This window comes from Tauraco erythrolophus, chromosome 9 (assembly GCF_009769465.1).
Source record: "Tauraco erythrolophus isolate bTauEry1 chromosome 9, bTauEry1.pri, whole genome shotgun sequence".
In the NCBI taxonomy this organism is placed as follows: Eukaryota; Metazoa; Chordata; class Aves; order Musophagiformes; family Musophagidae; genus Tauraco; species Tauraco erythrolophus.
Genome location: NC_141473.1, coordinates 37,014,872 through 37,029,966, shown reverse-complemented (window position 1 = coordinate 37,029,966; position 15,095 = coordinate 37,014,872). Strand labels below are relative to the sequence as shown.

Here is a 15,095-nt window from a genome sequence, read left to right as displayed (position 1 = left end):
TATTATGAAATGCAGTCACTAACAGAAGAATGTACGGACACAGGTATTTTAGAAAGCCTCCTTTTAATCTTAAAATGTTTCTAATGAACCAGTAAGACAAAATTATCTAGTGGCAATAGGGAAAACGAATCGGCAAAATAGTTCAATATGATTAACGCATACATTTGATTTTTTTCTTATCATATTTGCTTCAGCAGAGCTCCATCAGCAAGTCTCTCGGGAGCCCTAAGGGCAACAGCTTGTCCATCTGCAAAGCAGAAATGAGTCTGTCCCAAAGTACACTGTAAATGAGTAAGTGAAAGTCTCTGTGCTGCTAACAGAACCTTATGACTGCAATTATCAGAGAGCACAGCAAACTTTTTCCATACGCTTTCAAACGAATTTCACAATTATGTTTCTTTGGTCATAGCCAAAACCCAAACACGCTCCGTTATAAGGATTAAAATCAGCACTGCCAATGAAAAACTAATGCAGCACATTAAGAATACCAACCCAAAAATGTGGATTTTATACAGGACAGAGCAGTTCTACAGATGAGATTTTGGGGATTTCCTTCCCTCTCTTGTATTGAACAGTCAACACAGTAACAGCAGACTTGGAAAAGCGTTCATCCTCTTAGCTCTGAACCCGCACACGAAAAAAGTCACTGCTGCGTAAAACAAGACCAGAACTTCAGTTAAATGAACATTAAAGCTTACTCTCGCCAACACTTTGCAGCCAGAAATGTGAAAATCTAACTGGAGAGCATGTCTCCATACCTGGAAACAGCCTTTTCTGTATGCATCCAAACGCTTCCTGCCTGTCATATTGTACACACATGTTGGACACCTAGAGCCATGCAGATACACGATAAAATCTATCATTTCTGGTTTGCGTAAAAGACAGCATGTTGATACTGGCAACAAAAAAAATCAAGGTTAAGAGTTAGTTTTAAATGCGTTCTTCCTTTCAACTGTTCACAACTATTTCTAAGGTAAGATTTTTAACTCTTGTGCTCTGTTAAAACTGCATGTTTTATTTAGTTGAAACACCGAGAAAAATAATTCCATTCTTTTGGGGTCAGTTGTTTATGAAATTAGTTTTACAACCTTTTTTTTCTTGGATGCTGATTTGTTGTTAAATATTATCTGAAGCAACATGCACATATGGGATTCCTTTCTGAAAAGTAGTTTATGTATTGAGTATGAAAAACACATTTTGACTGTTCCAAACATAAGCAGTAAGTGCTGAGCATGCAATACCATTCACATACGATATGTAATAACCTTATTTTTGTCATGTAGTTACAAACACTAGTCTACCAAGCGTACAGTTACCTTCATTTTTTCAATCAATGCTGAAATTCCTAAATACAGCAATAAAATATTTTTCTTTTAACAATCAAGTTCTTTATTATTTTCCAAAACTCAGTTTACAAAATTTCCAGTCTACTTTTTACCTCCCTCGGTGGTTTCAGCAAAGATTAAGGACAATCAATTCTTTCCAAGCTCTCTCCTGGAGCTTGTGTCTGTTACCTCATTTCCTGGCTCCTATGAAGCAATGCGAGACAAGACTTTGGTGAAAACTATCACCATAACATTGACATTTCCAAATACTGAGTTCAGTTCCTCAAAAATAGTAATGAACTCCACAGCATACGAGATTGAACCTCCTCATCCATCACACTCTCTTTTCTTCAAGTGTTCATACAACTGAGAAGGGTTTTAAAAAACATTACTGGATAGTTTTCCAACTCTCCCATGCAACCACACCTTCTTTTCTTTCTTTCACACTTCCTAATAACATATTGCACTAGACACTCCCAACTTTCAGACACTGTCAGGGCCTTCTTACCCTTGATTTGGCCATTTCTGCTAGCTCTGTTAAGCATCTCTCTCACACTCATTCAAACCACAGCCTAACACACAGCATCACATCCTAAATGAAGATTGTTTTCCTTAGTTTCATCATTCAGGCAGACTTGTAGATCAATTAAACGAAGGACCGGATCTTTGTTAAAGATCAGGTTATGTTTATGCTCAAGGACTACACATAATTCAATATTTTAAAGCCACACCAATTTTACTGTTGTAACGTAAAAACTTACCCACTTGGCAATTGGACACCCCTGAGAGCTTTTTCCTTCCTTTCCTGTATAAACCACTACCTCTATTCTTACAGCACTTCCTTTTGCTCCATACCTGCATTAAAAAAAGTTCATGAGTAAAACAAACTGCTGTAGACCACTTTAAAGCAGGGAACATTTTCAGTAAAACAAGGATAACTAATTTATTTTCACTTTACTGAGAACAAAAGAAAACCAAAATATTTACAACGTCAAAAAATACTTTTAAATTTAAAATGTTATTTGCAAGAGTGATTTTTGACATCTCTCTTCTGTCACAATCTTCTGTCACTAAGGAAACATTATCTGGGGAAGAAAACATTATCTGCATGTAGATCACAGTGCAATTCATCACTGATGTGACCCTTTTGCCCAGTTTGCTGCTTCACTTGTAGGACGTTAGAAAACCTAATCCTGCCACCTGCTTATCTCTGTCACTCCTGTCAACTTCAGTGGCACCTAAGAGCACACTGCACTTGAAATTCAACCTTAAAGTTGCAAGAGCTCAGAAAAGACACACGAGTTTGGAACTGGAATGCTAGTGCTCACCTCACGCACATCTGAACAGGAAAACCCTCTACAGATGAGTGCTGCAAAAAGTTTACAAAAACAAAGCTAAACATAGCACCTGATTTCTCATAGCTCTTCTTTCCTGTTTAGACAGCCCAAAATATTGTAAGCATCAAACGCTGAATTTTCCTCACCTGTTCTCCATTATTTCTCTCACAGCAGCAACACTTGGTCCTGTCCCAAGGTGTGTGTAATACGGGCCTTCATCTTTCTCTATGATTTGCTCTGTAAACAGGTTGAGAAAACTAAGTTGGCACGTACAAAATTTATTTACACCATTACAAGTAAGCTTAGACATGGTTTACAGAAACATCTTCCAAATTAAATTACAATACATAAAGTTTGTCCCTGAAATGTAATGAATAAAGAATGACAGATTTTTCTCCTCAGAAGCATCAAAACCTATTTTATACTTGTTCCCTCCTATTAATCTGCTAGTATTTTTTCTGTATGTTATAAAGTAATCCTAATTACAGTAATATTTTGCATTCTTTACAAATTTTCATTACAGGAGCTGGCATGTGTTGACTAAGTAAGCTTCCTGATATCCTTGTTGGTAGGAAAAGATTATTAATTCATTTTAGACAAAGGAGAATTGAGGAAAAAAACATTAACTGACAGCCATATACTACAGAAGTGAAAACATAATCCAGGCCTCCGAAGCAGCACTCTGTTGATTCAGAACATTAAGGCAAAGATGGAACAATCTGTCTGAATACGATTTGTTGTTAATGCTCTGACTTGTTTTTCCATCTGCGTGCTTTGAGAGCCTGAAACACATCATGTCTAACAGCATGGATCAAGCTGTATTTGCAAAATCCTCAATTCTGAGCTCGGTCTGACGTCTCACTCTGCAACACAAAAGATGGCGTACGTGGCCTCACCTGAACTCCACCTCACCTCTCCTCTCTGCGACAAGAGGAGGCATCTTGGTAGTCTTTGACATGGACTCTTCAAGGAAAGCTGACATCGGCCATCAGGACTAAGAGCGACAGTAACAAGACTGCCCACAACTGTGCCCTGCTGCTTATCCAACAGCATTTAGGCAACAATGACAATAAACCGGGAAATTTTTGCCCAAATCCATCTGGGGCAAAAACTAGTTCTAGACCATAAAAATCAGAATCCTATATACTGCAGATAAATCCACATAGAGCACAAGTCAGCAACGACAAAACAAAAATCAGAAAAACAACTTTTCCTCCTGGGTTTAAATTTAAGTAGAGAATTTAAGCCTGCCAGCTGCAATACCAAAACCACTCAATTCTGCTATGCTTTGCAGGCCCAAAGAACACCAGGCAAAAGTTACAGAAAGGAGGAAAAAAAAATTTCCTCCCATTTCCTGATGGCAAAACACTGATCCTTTTGCAACAACTAAGTGTCAAGTACAACTTCCTCACATGAAAGGAAGCAACATGAACACATCTCCATCTGAAAAGTACGGGTAAAAGTTAGCAAAAAGACTTACCAACGCAGTCACAAGTTGGCAATTCAGATTGTCCTTTTTTTGTAGGTGTATCTATTAAATTTTTTGTAGGAGTATCAAGAAACTTCATAGGTGATTCGAGGAAACTGCTGAGCGTGTTTTTTGCTGGAGAACAACCTGAGTTGCCTGTGCTCTGTGGGTGGTCAGTACCCAAACTGGTCGACGTCAGAACGGTCACTTCGCCCGCACACTCCATGTTCCTGAGAGCTTCAACAGCACCTGGTGCCTGGGCCCCACCACAGGCAACGGGCAGCACCTGCGACTTTGGATCTGTTTGTTGTTCGACAGCACCCTGCTGAATATAGGCTTTGTCTTCACTGTGCATTTCGTTAGCTCTCAGGTTAGACTGATGAAAAGTTTGAGGCAAAGGATGCATCTGACTGACATTCGCTGTTTGCTGTACCTGAGAATTGCATTTTTCTGTAAACATCGGTAGATTTTCACTTGGTCTGTTCAATAAGGGTGCTGTTTTCAGCTGTGAAACAGCCAGAGGATTACGGGAGGACAGGTCGCTATGTTGGTTCCGTGCAACAACTTCATTTTTCAGTGGATCAATGCCTAGTGGGTCGCCGGAGCCTGGGGTTTTGATTTGCTCATTCAGCACTTCACAGCCAAACAACCTGTCTTTTTTTTTCTCTTGTGGTACCTCAGGTAAACACCTATGGAATTTTATCTGCGTTTGTGGGAGAAATAACCTCGTTTTTTCTTGTGATGCTAACGTACTTTGATTCAGTGCTCTCTGTACTTTGGTTCTTGGAGATTTCTTTTCAGATGGGGCTATTCTGGAGTCCTGTGGCACGGTTTGACCAAGCTTATGCAGCTTTGATGATATCCAAATGTCCTGTAACTCGCTATGCTGGCATGACAACAGCTCTAGCTGGTTTTGATTATTTTGTTGATAGCGTGCTTCTTGAGGCTTCTTTTTGTGTCTTGGTTTCCATGGTACAGCATTTCCTTTTTTATTTGTTGGTTGTTTTTGCTTTAACAGTAAGGAACTATAATTATGCTTAAAAAATACAGATTCTTTTTTCTGCAACAGATCTTGGTTATATTTTGGCTGCCTCTCGTGTGATATCAGATTAAGCAGTGATGCCTTTATGTCATTCTTCTGCTCTGGATTTGTCTGGTTTGATTCAATTAGCGCTGCAAGTTGGGTTAGTTGTGTAGCTACATCCTCTTCATCCTGGCTGTGAATTCCTCCCTCTTTAATCGAAGAACTAGCTTCCAAGCTCAAATCATTACAGGTCGGCTTTTGCTCTAACTGGCCAAGAGTTTCCAAGCTGTTACTTGTTTGCTGGATATTATGCGAAGCATTGCAATACCGTGCAAGGGTGACTGGATCATGAGCGTAATTTTTCTTGGTAGTATATCCTGAAAATGACTTTGTGTTAGATGTTAAGTCGGATAAAGTTTTGGTATCTCTTGAGGATAACTGTAATTTATACCTCTCACCAGCAAGACTGGCAGGTTTATCATGCAACTCAGAAATTGAACTTTGGCCATTGTATAACACTGCCTTATTAGGGAGCTGCTTCTGCGAGTGAGCGCAGTGCGCCAAGAGCTGCTGTTCGTTCTGTAAGTAAGTGTCTTTGATTTCTTTTAATGCAGAAGATGTGAAGGAGGATGAAATATCCCTTTTATAACTATGGAGCAAGCTGGAAGTTGTTTCTTCTGTACATTCAGTTCTTTCAGTTTTAGCTGGTGAAGTTGTTTCTAAAGGGGCTTCAGATAACTGTGTTAAAGCTTCAATAGCTACGACCTGCTCTACAGTCAAATTTCTGGTTTTGATCAGGGACAAAAAAGTCGGCTGGAGCGAAGAATCCTCATGCTGTGTCTCTGTGTTAGGTACTTTAAAGCCATCCTTCCCTACATGCACTTTCTCTTCAGGCAGTGGAGGGCAACACAAGCTTTCCTGCAGATCCGAAATGGAACCCGTCTGCAAAACTGACTTATCAGAATCCTGAAAGATGCTGCAAGTGCAGTTTTCTTCTTTCATTAAAACATTTCCGTGCTTTTCTGGGTGAACGCAGCCAATACCAGTCGTAAGAGTGTTTACTATGTTATTCAGATTGGGAGCCTTCGCCCATTGCATATGGGAATTGCTTGTCAAATCTGTCCTTTCCTCTACTGACACATTTTTCAGCGAAGCAACTGCTTCTGGTGGTGAATAATGTAGGGGTTTTATGCCATTTTTGATGGTCTGTGCAAATGATTTTTTTGGCTCAGCTAACTGACTGGGAGAGACTGCTCTTTCACTGTCTACAGCATTTTTCAAGTGTTCATTGCCTGTCACAGTTCCATGGATATCTCCGTTGACATGGACACTAAAAGATGGCTTCTCGTTATGTGCCCACTTCTCTGCTTCTAAGCCCGTCATTCTTTCTTTCTCCTTAGAATGCACATTTTCAATGGGGACTGTTTGGTTTGTTTTCACCCTGTATTTTTCACCATGACCACATATACTGCATTCCATGAGTTCTGGTCTGCGGCCATTTACTGGTTTGTTTTCTAAATTTGCCTATAAAATAATAATAAAAAAAATTGTTGTAACAGTGGTTCAAAAACATTAAAAAAAAGTAGTATAAGATTTACAGCAATTAAACCCTACTTTGACAGATATGAGGAATATCCTAATTAAGCACAGGCAAAACAAACAGGAGGTCAGAAAAAACCCTGAAGCCTAAAGACCCTACCCATATCTATAGCTATTTTTTCCACTGTTGGGGGGCAGAGGAAGAAAGTGCGTGCAAGTGGCAGTGGTGGTAGACTGAAGAAATGAATGCACAGATAAAGGACTTAGTATTTAGAATCAGATCTAAGGATTCAATTTCTAATAAATTTGCAGAAGTAGATGAAAGTCTCCCTTGAGTTCAAAGCAGGATGGAAATCTAAAGGCTTGTACCACAGAAAGTTTAGGTGTAATTTGGTACAATCACACCTATTCTGCTAGACCAATAAACTCATATGACACTTGGTTGGACACCAGCAAGAATGGTTAGTTTCAGGCCCAGTTTCAAGTCCTGAAAAAATGACAAAACCTAAGCTGAAACAGATGGTAAGCCAATTAACATTGGCTCCCCTGAAAGTTATCCTCTAAACACTGTGTTTAGCGTCTGTGTTTTGATGGTAACTTCCAAGTTTCTCAACAGTCTCTCAAACAAGCTACCATTATCAGTATTTTAGTAAACTCTAAATTCTAATATAGTTAAACATATTCTTCATCTTCACTGTTGTTATACAATTCATGTGCTTGAAGCAGCATCAAAATCTAGACAGAGTCAGAATACTGTGTGCTGGAAAGAGCACATACATGGGCCCTCACTTAAGCTGGTATTATGACTATGAAGTAAGGAGTTATGCAATTTAAGTTTTTAAAAAAAAGATAATTAAGGCAAGAACTCAGGCAGAAACAGCAATAAAGGCAGGAATCAAATTTTTATTACATTAATTAAATTTTATTTCTATTTATAGTAAGTTTTCTTTCAAATTTGATTTTTAAGTCACAATAGACAGTGCTAGTACTTAGTCTTATTGTAACATCTAAGAATTATTTAAATATTCTGTAGCCTTAAGCCCTACTTAACAAGAAAACCAGTATTGCTTTTCAAATCAGATATAAGCAATGTAACTGGTTAATTAACCATATGTTGGCACAGTACATCTTAGCAGTTTCCAGAAAGTAACACCCAGTTTAATATAAAAGATTCCGTTATATCAGACACACTTCTGTGGTCATACCAACCGAAATGCATGGACCTCTCTGAGAAAACAACTAGGAAGAACAAACGCAAAATAGATTTATGATTAATCATAACCATCAAGATGGAACTGCCAGAAACCCACAAGCAAAACAAGGCATAAGGACCCAACTCCATCTGGAGCCCAGTGTTCACCTCAACTGATTCCTGATCGACAAAAAACAAAACAGAGAATCTATAGCACGCCCTAGATATTACAGAGGCATGTTAAATTCTCATTGAAATGCTATGTGAAAACACGTCGAGCACCTATGCAGCTAAGTTGAACCCATGGAAATCACATTAAAAAGAAAGATAACCTTATTTAATGCTTTTTCATTACACACAGATGCTCACTAGCAGTCTGTGAGCCTCAACTCCTCTGGATCCTGGTGATTTTCAATCAATGATCCACAGACGCAGGAGATCACCGAGTCATTTCTAAGGGATCTCACAAAAGTGGTTAAGCAGGTCTATTAGTACGAGTAAATGCATTACACAGACCTCTTCAACTATACCAGAAAATATTTCAAGATTCCACCACGGAAAAGTAAGAACCCACGCTTCTATATCTGTGCAAAAGCTGAATTCCAATTACCTTAATTTAACTTAAAATTATTTAACTAGACAATTAGGAGGCTGAGGAGATAGAAGCAAATAGCTTAAAATAATTCCCCAGCATTTGTACATTTTCAACACATTTTTGTATTCCCTTCATTTTTAGAGAATGTCACTCACTACACTGTAAAAAAAAAATTAACTAAGTCTGTGAAATTGAGAGCAATGAGAGGTATCACAATTCTCTCAACTATGTTGTTACTCAATAAAACACATTCATCTGCCCAAAAAGCACTGCTATGCTCAAAAATACTGGGGATGTTCCCTAATCTGCTAGTAGTGCGCAGGTGCAGTGCTGCATCCCCATAAGACCCCAGTGATCCCAGCAGTAAAGTGAGATTACTTTTAAGACAAAACTATTCCTCATACATCATAACTTCCACTAACATTACTGGAAGCTGCCCACATGCAATGAGGAAGAAAAAAGAACCAGATGAATCATATCATTGGCATCATATTTTATTTTTCCACACCAAGAATAAATATTATCATAAAATCGGATGTATTTTTTTTTTAAAAATCACTCTCTTCCTTTTGAGCACTGTTGCTTTTTCTCTTCTGTTACTGAACTGTAATGAATCCTAAAAAATACCTTTTTCTTTCCTCTCTTACCAGACTTTTCAGTGGCCATTTCTGTTTAGTACGTGAAGCTATTGTTTCCCAACATAAAAAGAAACACAGACATACTAGCAGGGGCAGAGCTTATTTGGTTCTTCTCCTCAGTGTAAGTCTGGCAGACCTAAAGTAACAGTGCAGAAAAAAAACCTTTTGCAGCTGAACGACCTGAGAGCAATCTATCTTCAAGTCCTGAATGAGGACTCAAAAAAAAATGTAATGAAAACTACAGACAAGGATACCACAATTCCAAGCAACTGTCTTAAAATTCAAGGAATTTGAGCACGTAAGTCTGATCTGATCGATTTCTAAAGCTTTTACACAAGTGTAATGCAAAGCTGAAGAATAAACCAGATCAATAAAAGCGATTTCCTCCCTTCCTCATTAAGGAGAGCACTACTCTATCTGGAGACATAAACCACTAATAAATCATGCTTGAGTTTACACTCTGCAATAGTTAGTGCTATTAGGACAGGAATCAGAGTACAGTCTGCTGTAGCCACTGCCGTATTACTTAAACTTCAAGCAGACATTATCTCTTACACACAAAACATTCACTCCATGAGCTGATTTCTAGCACACATGAAAAGCCAGTTATAGCAAATCATTTCACCATTCTGAAAAGGGTCCAACTTTAACACTAAACTTCTTTTAACACAAGATGCTTTTGAGGTAACGCAAAGATTTCACCTATTCACAATCAAAATACAGTGCTTAAATTAAAGCTACCCTGAAGACATTTCCACATCTTCTGTACAAGAGAGAGCAGGCCATAGGTTTACATCTCTTGTTTCAAACGTCTAAGGGTGGTAAGAACACATATTGTACTCAAGGACACAACTAGGAATGATTACTCCCATAAACCAGAAATAACAGATGATGTCCCAGTCAGCTGCTGACAAAATGGCTCTTTTGGGCAAGTCGTGACAAGTTACACAATAACCAGTGCCAGGTCCCCTCATTAGCCCTCCGTACAGGATTCTGCCCAGGTCCCCATGAGAATACAGTACTCAGCAGATCAAAAAATACTTGCACCTCCTAGCTTGTGCCATTAACCGGGACAGCCTGAAAGGCAGTTCTTCCAAGGTCGCTACATTCCTCAACATAAAAGGATGAGCTGGTGAGAAGCACTTGCACTTTGCATCTCTTTTCCACTGCAGTGCAATGGGTAAGTTCGGATCCTGCTGCAGTGTCTGCAGCCAGGTAGCCAGCCCCACATGCCCTTCCACGTTGGCACACAGCTGGCAGCTCCTCAGAGCTCAAACACCACAACAGAAGCTTTCTTTCAGAAAAATTGTTTGAAAAAAACCCAAACATACTTCATCTAACATTTGAACAGGGTGTTTTAGTCATGGTCCAACTGTCAGATGTCACTGCTTCACCAAGAGATAAGAAAGCACCAGCCAGCTGACCAGCAGCAATTTACTCCTACTCTCTAGCATCTGCTCCCCAGGACATGGAGAAATTCGGTGGAATCCAGGACCTGCACTGTACAGGACCAGCATACAGTTATGGAGATAAGACATGGAGAGGACAGGGGATAGGGAGACAAAGAGCACAGGTGTGGAGAAACAGATGCTTGTGCTGAGTGCTCTGTAGAAAACCATGCACTGGTCAGAACAGAGACAAGGAGGGGATGCTGTGGAAAGTACAGGTCCTTCTAAGCACAGCCAAGTGTTTTTTCATTCCAAAATAAATGCAGTTACAATTTCAGGATAAAATTCTGTTTAGGACCACACTACTCCACATTTGACTACAGTAACACAGATAACAGCAACGTGCTGTAAGTTGCTGCCCAAGGCTGCAGCCTGAGCAGGGTTTCTGAGCAGGCTGCTAGCAGAGAGAAGAGAACAGCTGAGGAGGGGTCAAGCTGTAAGCTGGTGCATGTTCCCATGAACCTCACCAGAGGTATAAAGCAATTTCCATCACACTTGCGTAACAACCACGACATGAAACACTCTCAGTATACTGCCTTCTACAGCGGGTCAGGTAAGGCACATTTTCTGTAGGTCTTTATGCAGAGAAACAGAGTGGGGCCCTTCACTACTGTAACACAGCCTGCATGCACAAGGCGTTTTGTTCCTCAAGAGAACAACGTTCACAGATGGCACTGAGAGACAGGACAGGTAATAATTCTGCATTGTAGAAGCTATTGCAATCAAAGCAAAAAACCTCTACTCTTAGCAAAATTATGCAGGCAAATTTTAGCAGCGAAGCTTATCTATATGGAAACTCAGGGGAACAAGAGGTTCCGCAAATTTGGAGAAACCGATCCAATCCAGGACATGTGCTCAGGACGTCCAGGCTTTCCTGGAGAGATTTCCTTCACTCCCAACTCCTCTGCCTCCAAGTATCAAATCCACACAAAGCCACCAACTTAAGTACCACAGCAGGTACCATTTCACAGTGCATCTTACAACAGCTAGAAAGTCTGCTCTAGTTGACAGTGTATTTTTTTCGTATCTGTAGCCACAACAGCAAAGAACACTCTCCAAGCTACAGCTTAGCTCTCTCCTTCTCAGTTTCATCTCCATTTGATCTATGTTTATATCCTCTTTGTTAAGTTCTTCAAACACCAGGCAGCCTTCCCACCAGAATAGCTCCTTATCTTGTCTTTCCACAAGGAACTAGTACGTTATGGCCTTAAAGTCTTTACATCTTTGTTCTCTTAATTTTCTCTCCTACACCATTACTGCAGTATTCCTGCCCATCTTGTTTAACAACTTCAGTGAGATCACTTACAAGGCAGATCTATAGTATCAGACCCGGAAGGATGAACTTACTAACAAAATCAAAAACTACAGGATACTAATTCTGGCTCTCAAGGCTTCAAATGGCGACCCCCAGAGAAGCGTATTTATTGGATTTCTACTTGGAAGTAGGTGCTTTCAGTCACAAACTCCAATTATTGTTTCCATCAACCCTGCACTCTAGGTTGTGAAAGCTATAAACAGGAGCAAGAAAAAATATGGAGTGAAGGACACCCCATTCTCCTACACAGGCACCCAAGAAGTGGATGTTAAGAAAGTTAAGAAAGAAAAAAACAACAAACATTACAGTACTTTTTTCTACCACAGACGCAAACACAAACAAGCATCTTAATGGGTGGTTTTTGGGTTTGTTTTTTACTGGTGTTTTGAATTACTCAATTATTTGTCTTCAACATTGAAACTGAGCACTCAAAGAGATACTGGCAGCTCTGGACAATATAGCATTCAATTAAGCCACATAAGAAAAATTATACCATCAGCAGCAATACGGATTCCCTAATACAATCTTCTTCCAACATGCTTTAACTCAAATGCAGACATGAAAGAAATTCAGTCTTTAAATCTATCCATCCTAGCTAATGTCTCTTGTGGTCTACTCATTTATGAAACCATCACCCCAGCATTAAGAAGGTACTGCCTGGCCCTTAACTGTAGATGGGGAATCATCAGTGTTCGTAACAGGGTCTTTGGAGAACAGATCACAGCTATAAATAGCGTTTTTAGCAACAATCTGAAAGAACAGTGACATCAATACCGACAGAAAAACAGCAAATAATTAAAAAAGATCAGACACGATACTCCCTAAATAAGCGGGCAAGCCACATGCACGCACACGTTTCAACCGAGCTAAAGGTGAAGTTGTGTATCTATGGGACTAGATACACAAAATGCAGGTTTCTCTGCCAGAAAGCAGCGCCTTTAAGGAGCACAATAACATGGTCAATAATCAACTGCACAATAACCATAGAAACTTCTGTTGCAACTTTATGGCCAAAATGGTTAGTGAGATTCCTGGGTGCATAAGTAACAATATAATTAGAAAAAGAATTAGGAAAAGACAGGTTACTTTCTACACTGTACTTGGCACTTTTGCACCTGCTAGTGGAATAAAGCGTTCAGTTCTGGCACACCCAATTCAAGCAAGGCATTGATATGCTGGACAGGGTTTGGAGGACCACGGGAGTGACAAAGGACTGAAACATCTTGAAGTGAAAGCCTTAAGTTCATTCTCTACTCACTCTCTGCAATTTACTAAAGAAAAAGAAAATTGAAAAGCCACAAACTGCAGCTAATCTATGTGGAAAAGAAAGCTGATAACAGAAGGCTCCTTGTTCTAGCAGACAAAAGTATAACAAGACTCAATGACTTTAAGTTAAGGCCAGAGAAGTCTGGACTGGAACTATGGTGCACATTTTTGCAGTGAGACAGAGAAAGAGTAGAGAAACTTGTAAACATATTGTTAGGTGTTTTGATGTTTTTTCATCCATGGGAATTTTCAAATTCAAATTATTTGACGTCTTTTTAAAACATGATGCTTAACCCAAATAAATTCATACAGTCTTAACCTCTCAGGACAAGAACAAGTGATCACAATGATCTTGCCTGGCGTTACTGTATGTGAACCAAACTGAGACAAGTTAATAATTTTCCTTCAGTAAAGATCTGAACTGCTAAGGTAACAACATAACATTCCAGTTCCTATAATCTAACCAGGAAGGTATTCAGCTCCTTGATTTAGAACCCAATTTAAGTGCCTAACCATCTGTTGTACAACCAATTACATTATTTACAAGTTGCTACATGCTGCTATCTGCTCTCAGACCCGATCTGCTAAGGACACACAACACCGTGAAGTTAACAATGCTAACCAGCCCTCACACACATACATCCTATTTTCCTCTCACCCTGAAACATCAGAAAAGGCCCCAAATACACATTGACAGGTCACACAGGTGTCTTCTCCAAATTTAAACATCTGTATCACGGGTATATTCTAACCCGGTTTTAAAGCTGATGAAAGGCCACAAGACTAAAAGAAGAAACTAATACTCAGTAACACTAAATATAAAAATCTTAGTATAACACCGCAGAACAAAAAAAAAACCACAGAAGCAAAAACCTTTTGCCACTCAAGTAAGTTTGGGGTTTCTCACTCATTTTCTCCCACACCAGTTACTAAAAGCAATAAACAAACTGGCTTAGCAATACGGTATGGGCTTCTAAAACAGCAGTGCTCATTTTCAAAACATTTTCTAGATATTATTATCTATAAATGTATGGACAAACAGCAAACACTGACAACAAGATTCCTGGAATTTGCAAAACCATCTCAATAATTTCAATGCCTACAAGTGGCATTACGACAGCAAGTACAAGTATTCAACAAAGCTCAATACTCAGTAGTGAATATGAATACTAATCAATACTAATACAAATAAAACACCACACATGAAATAGACAGCCAGTGTTTATTTTGTAATGCTGTTACTTCATTAAAAACACCTAAACCATGTATCACTATACCTATACATCTGACCTTTATCTCCATGCCTACATTTTCCCTCCTTACCACAAACTATGTTACTTTTACTGATCGTTTTAAGACATTCTTGATAAATACACTTTCTACATTTATAAGAAGCTCCACCTCTAAAATCCACTAAAGTGGAAGACCCAGCACTACACTAAAACACACAGTGACAGTCAAGATCTATAAATAAATAGTGATTCCAAGTGTGCAAAACCCCTCCAGAACCACTGCAATCAATAGGTTCAGCCTGCCCTTACTCAACACTTCCCAGGCTCATCCTCCACCACAGGAAAATGTCCACAAGGGACAAGCTTCAACTCCTCCAGGAACTGGCTGCAAAAATTAAGGATACTAGAGTAAGATTAGTAACTTACAGACCATTTATAAAGGCCGTCTTTGTTAGGACTCCATTCAAAACACATCTATATACATGAGTAGTCTTAGCAGTACTGTACAAACAAAATAATGGAAGTCCTTCATATGTTCACGAGTGCGTTCATGTGGAAGTGTTGGAAAAGCTGCACGTGGAACTGTGCTACTAAATTACAACCATAATCATGCCTGTGCACCTCACTTGATGTGCACGAGCCTATCACGAGCAAAAAAAAAAATAATCCCATTTAGACAGACACATCCAGCTTGAAAAAGGTCAAAATAGAAGAAT

General features: G+C 39.3%; 1 protein-coding gene across 2 annotated transcripts in view; it reads right to left on the bottom strand.

Annotated features, from left to right (window-relative positions):
* Nucleotides 1–15,095, bottom strand: part of TET1 (tet methylcytosine dioxygenase 1) — a 59,553-nt gene that overhangs the window by 31,047 nt on the left and 13,411 nt on the right. For both annotated transcript variants that reach the window (XM_086616213.1, XM_086616212.1), the window contains exons 3-5: nucleotides 4,143–6,678; nucleotides 2,809–2,899; nucleotides 2,087–2,180 (exon numbers count right to left, since the gene is read on the bottom strand). In XM_086616213.1, coding sequence (XP_086472339.1) covers nucleotides 2,087–2,180; nucleotides 2,809–2,899; nucleotides 4,143–6,678 — 2,721 coding nt within the window. The remainder of the gene's footprint in view (nucleotides 1–2,086; nucleotides 2,181–2,808; nucleotides 2,900–4,142; nucleotides 6,679–15,095) is intronic.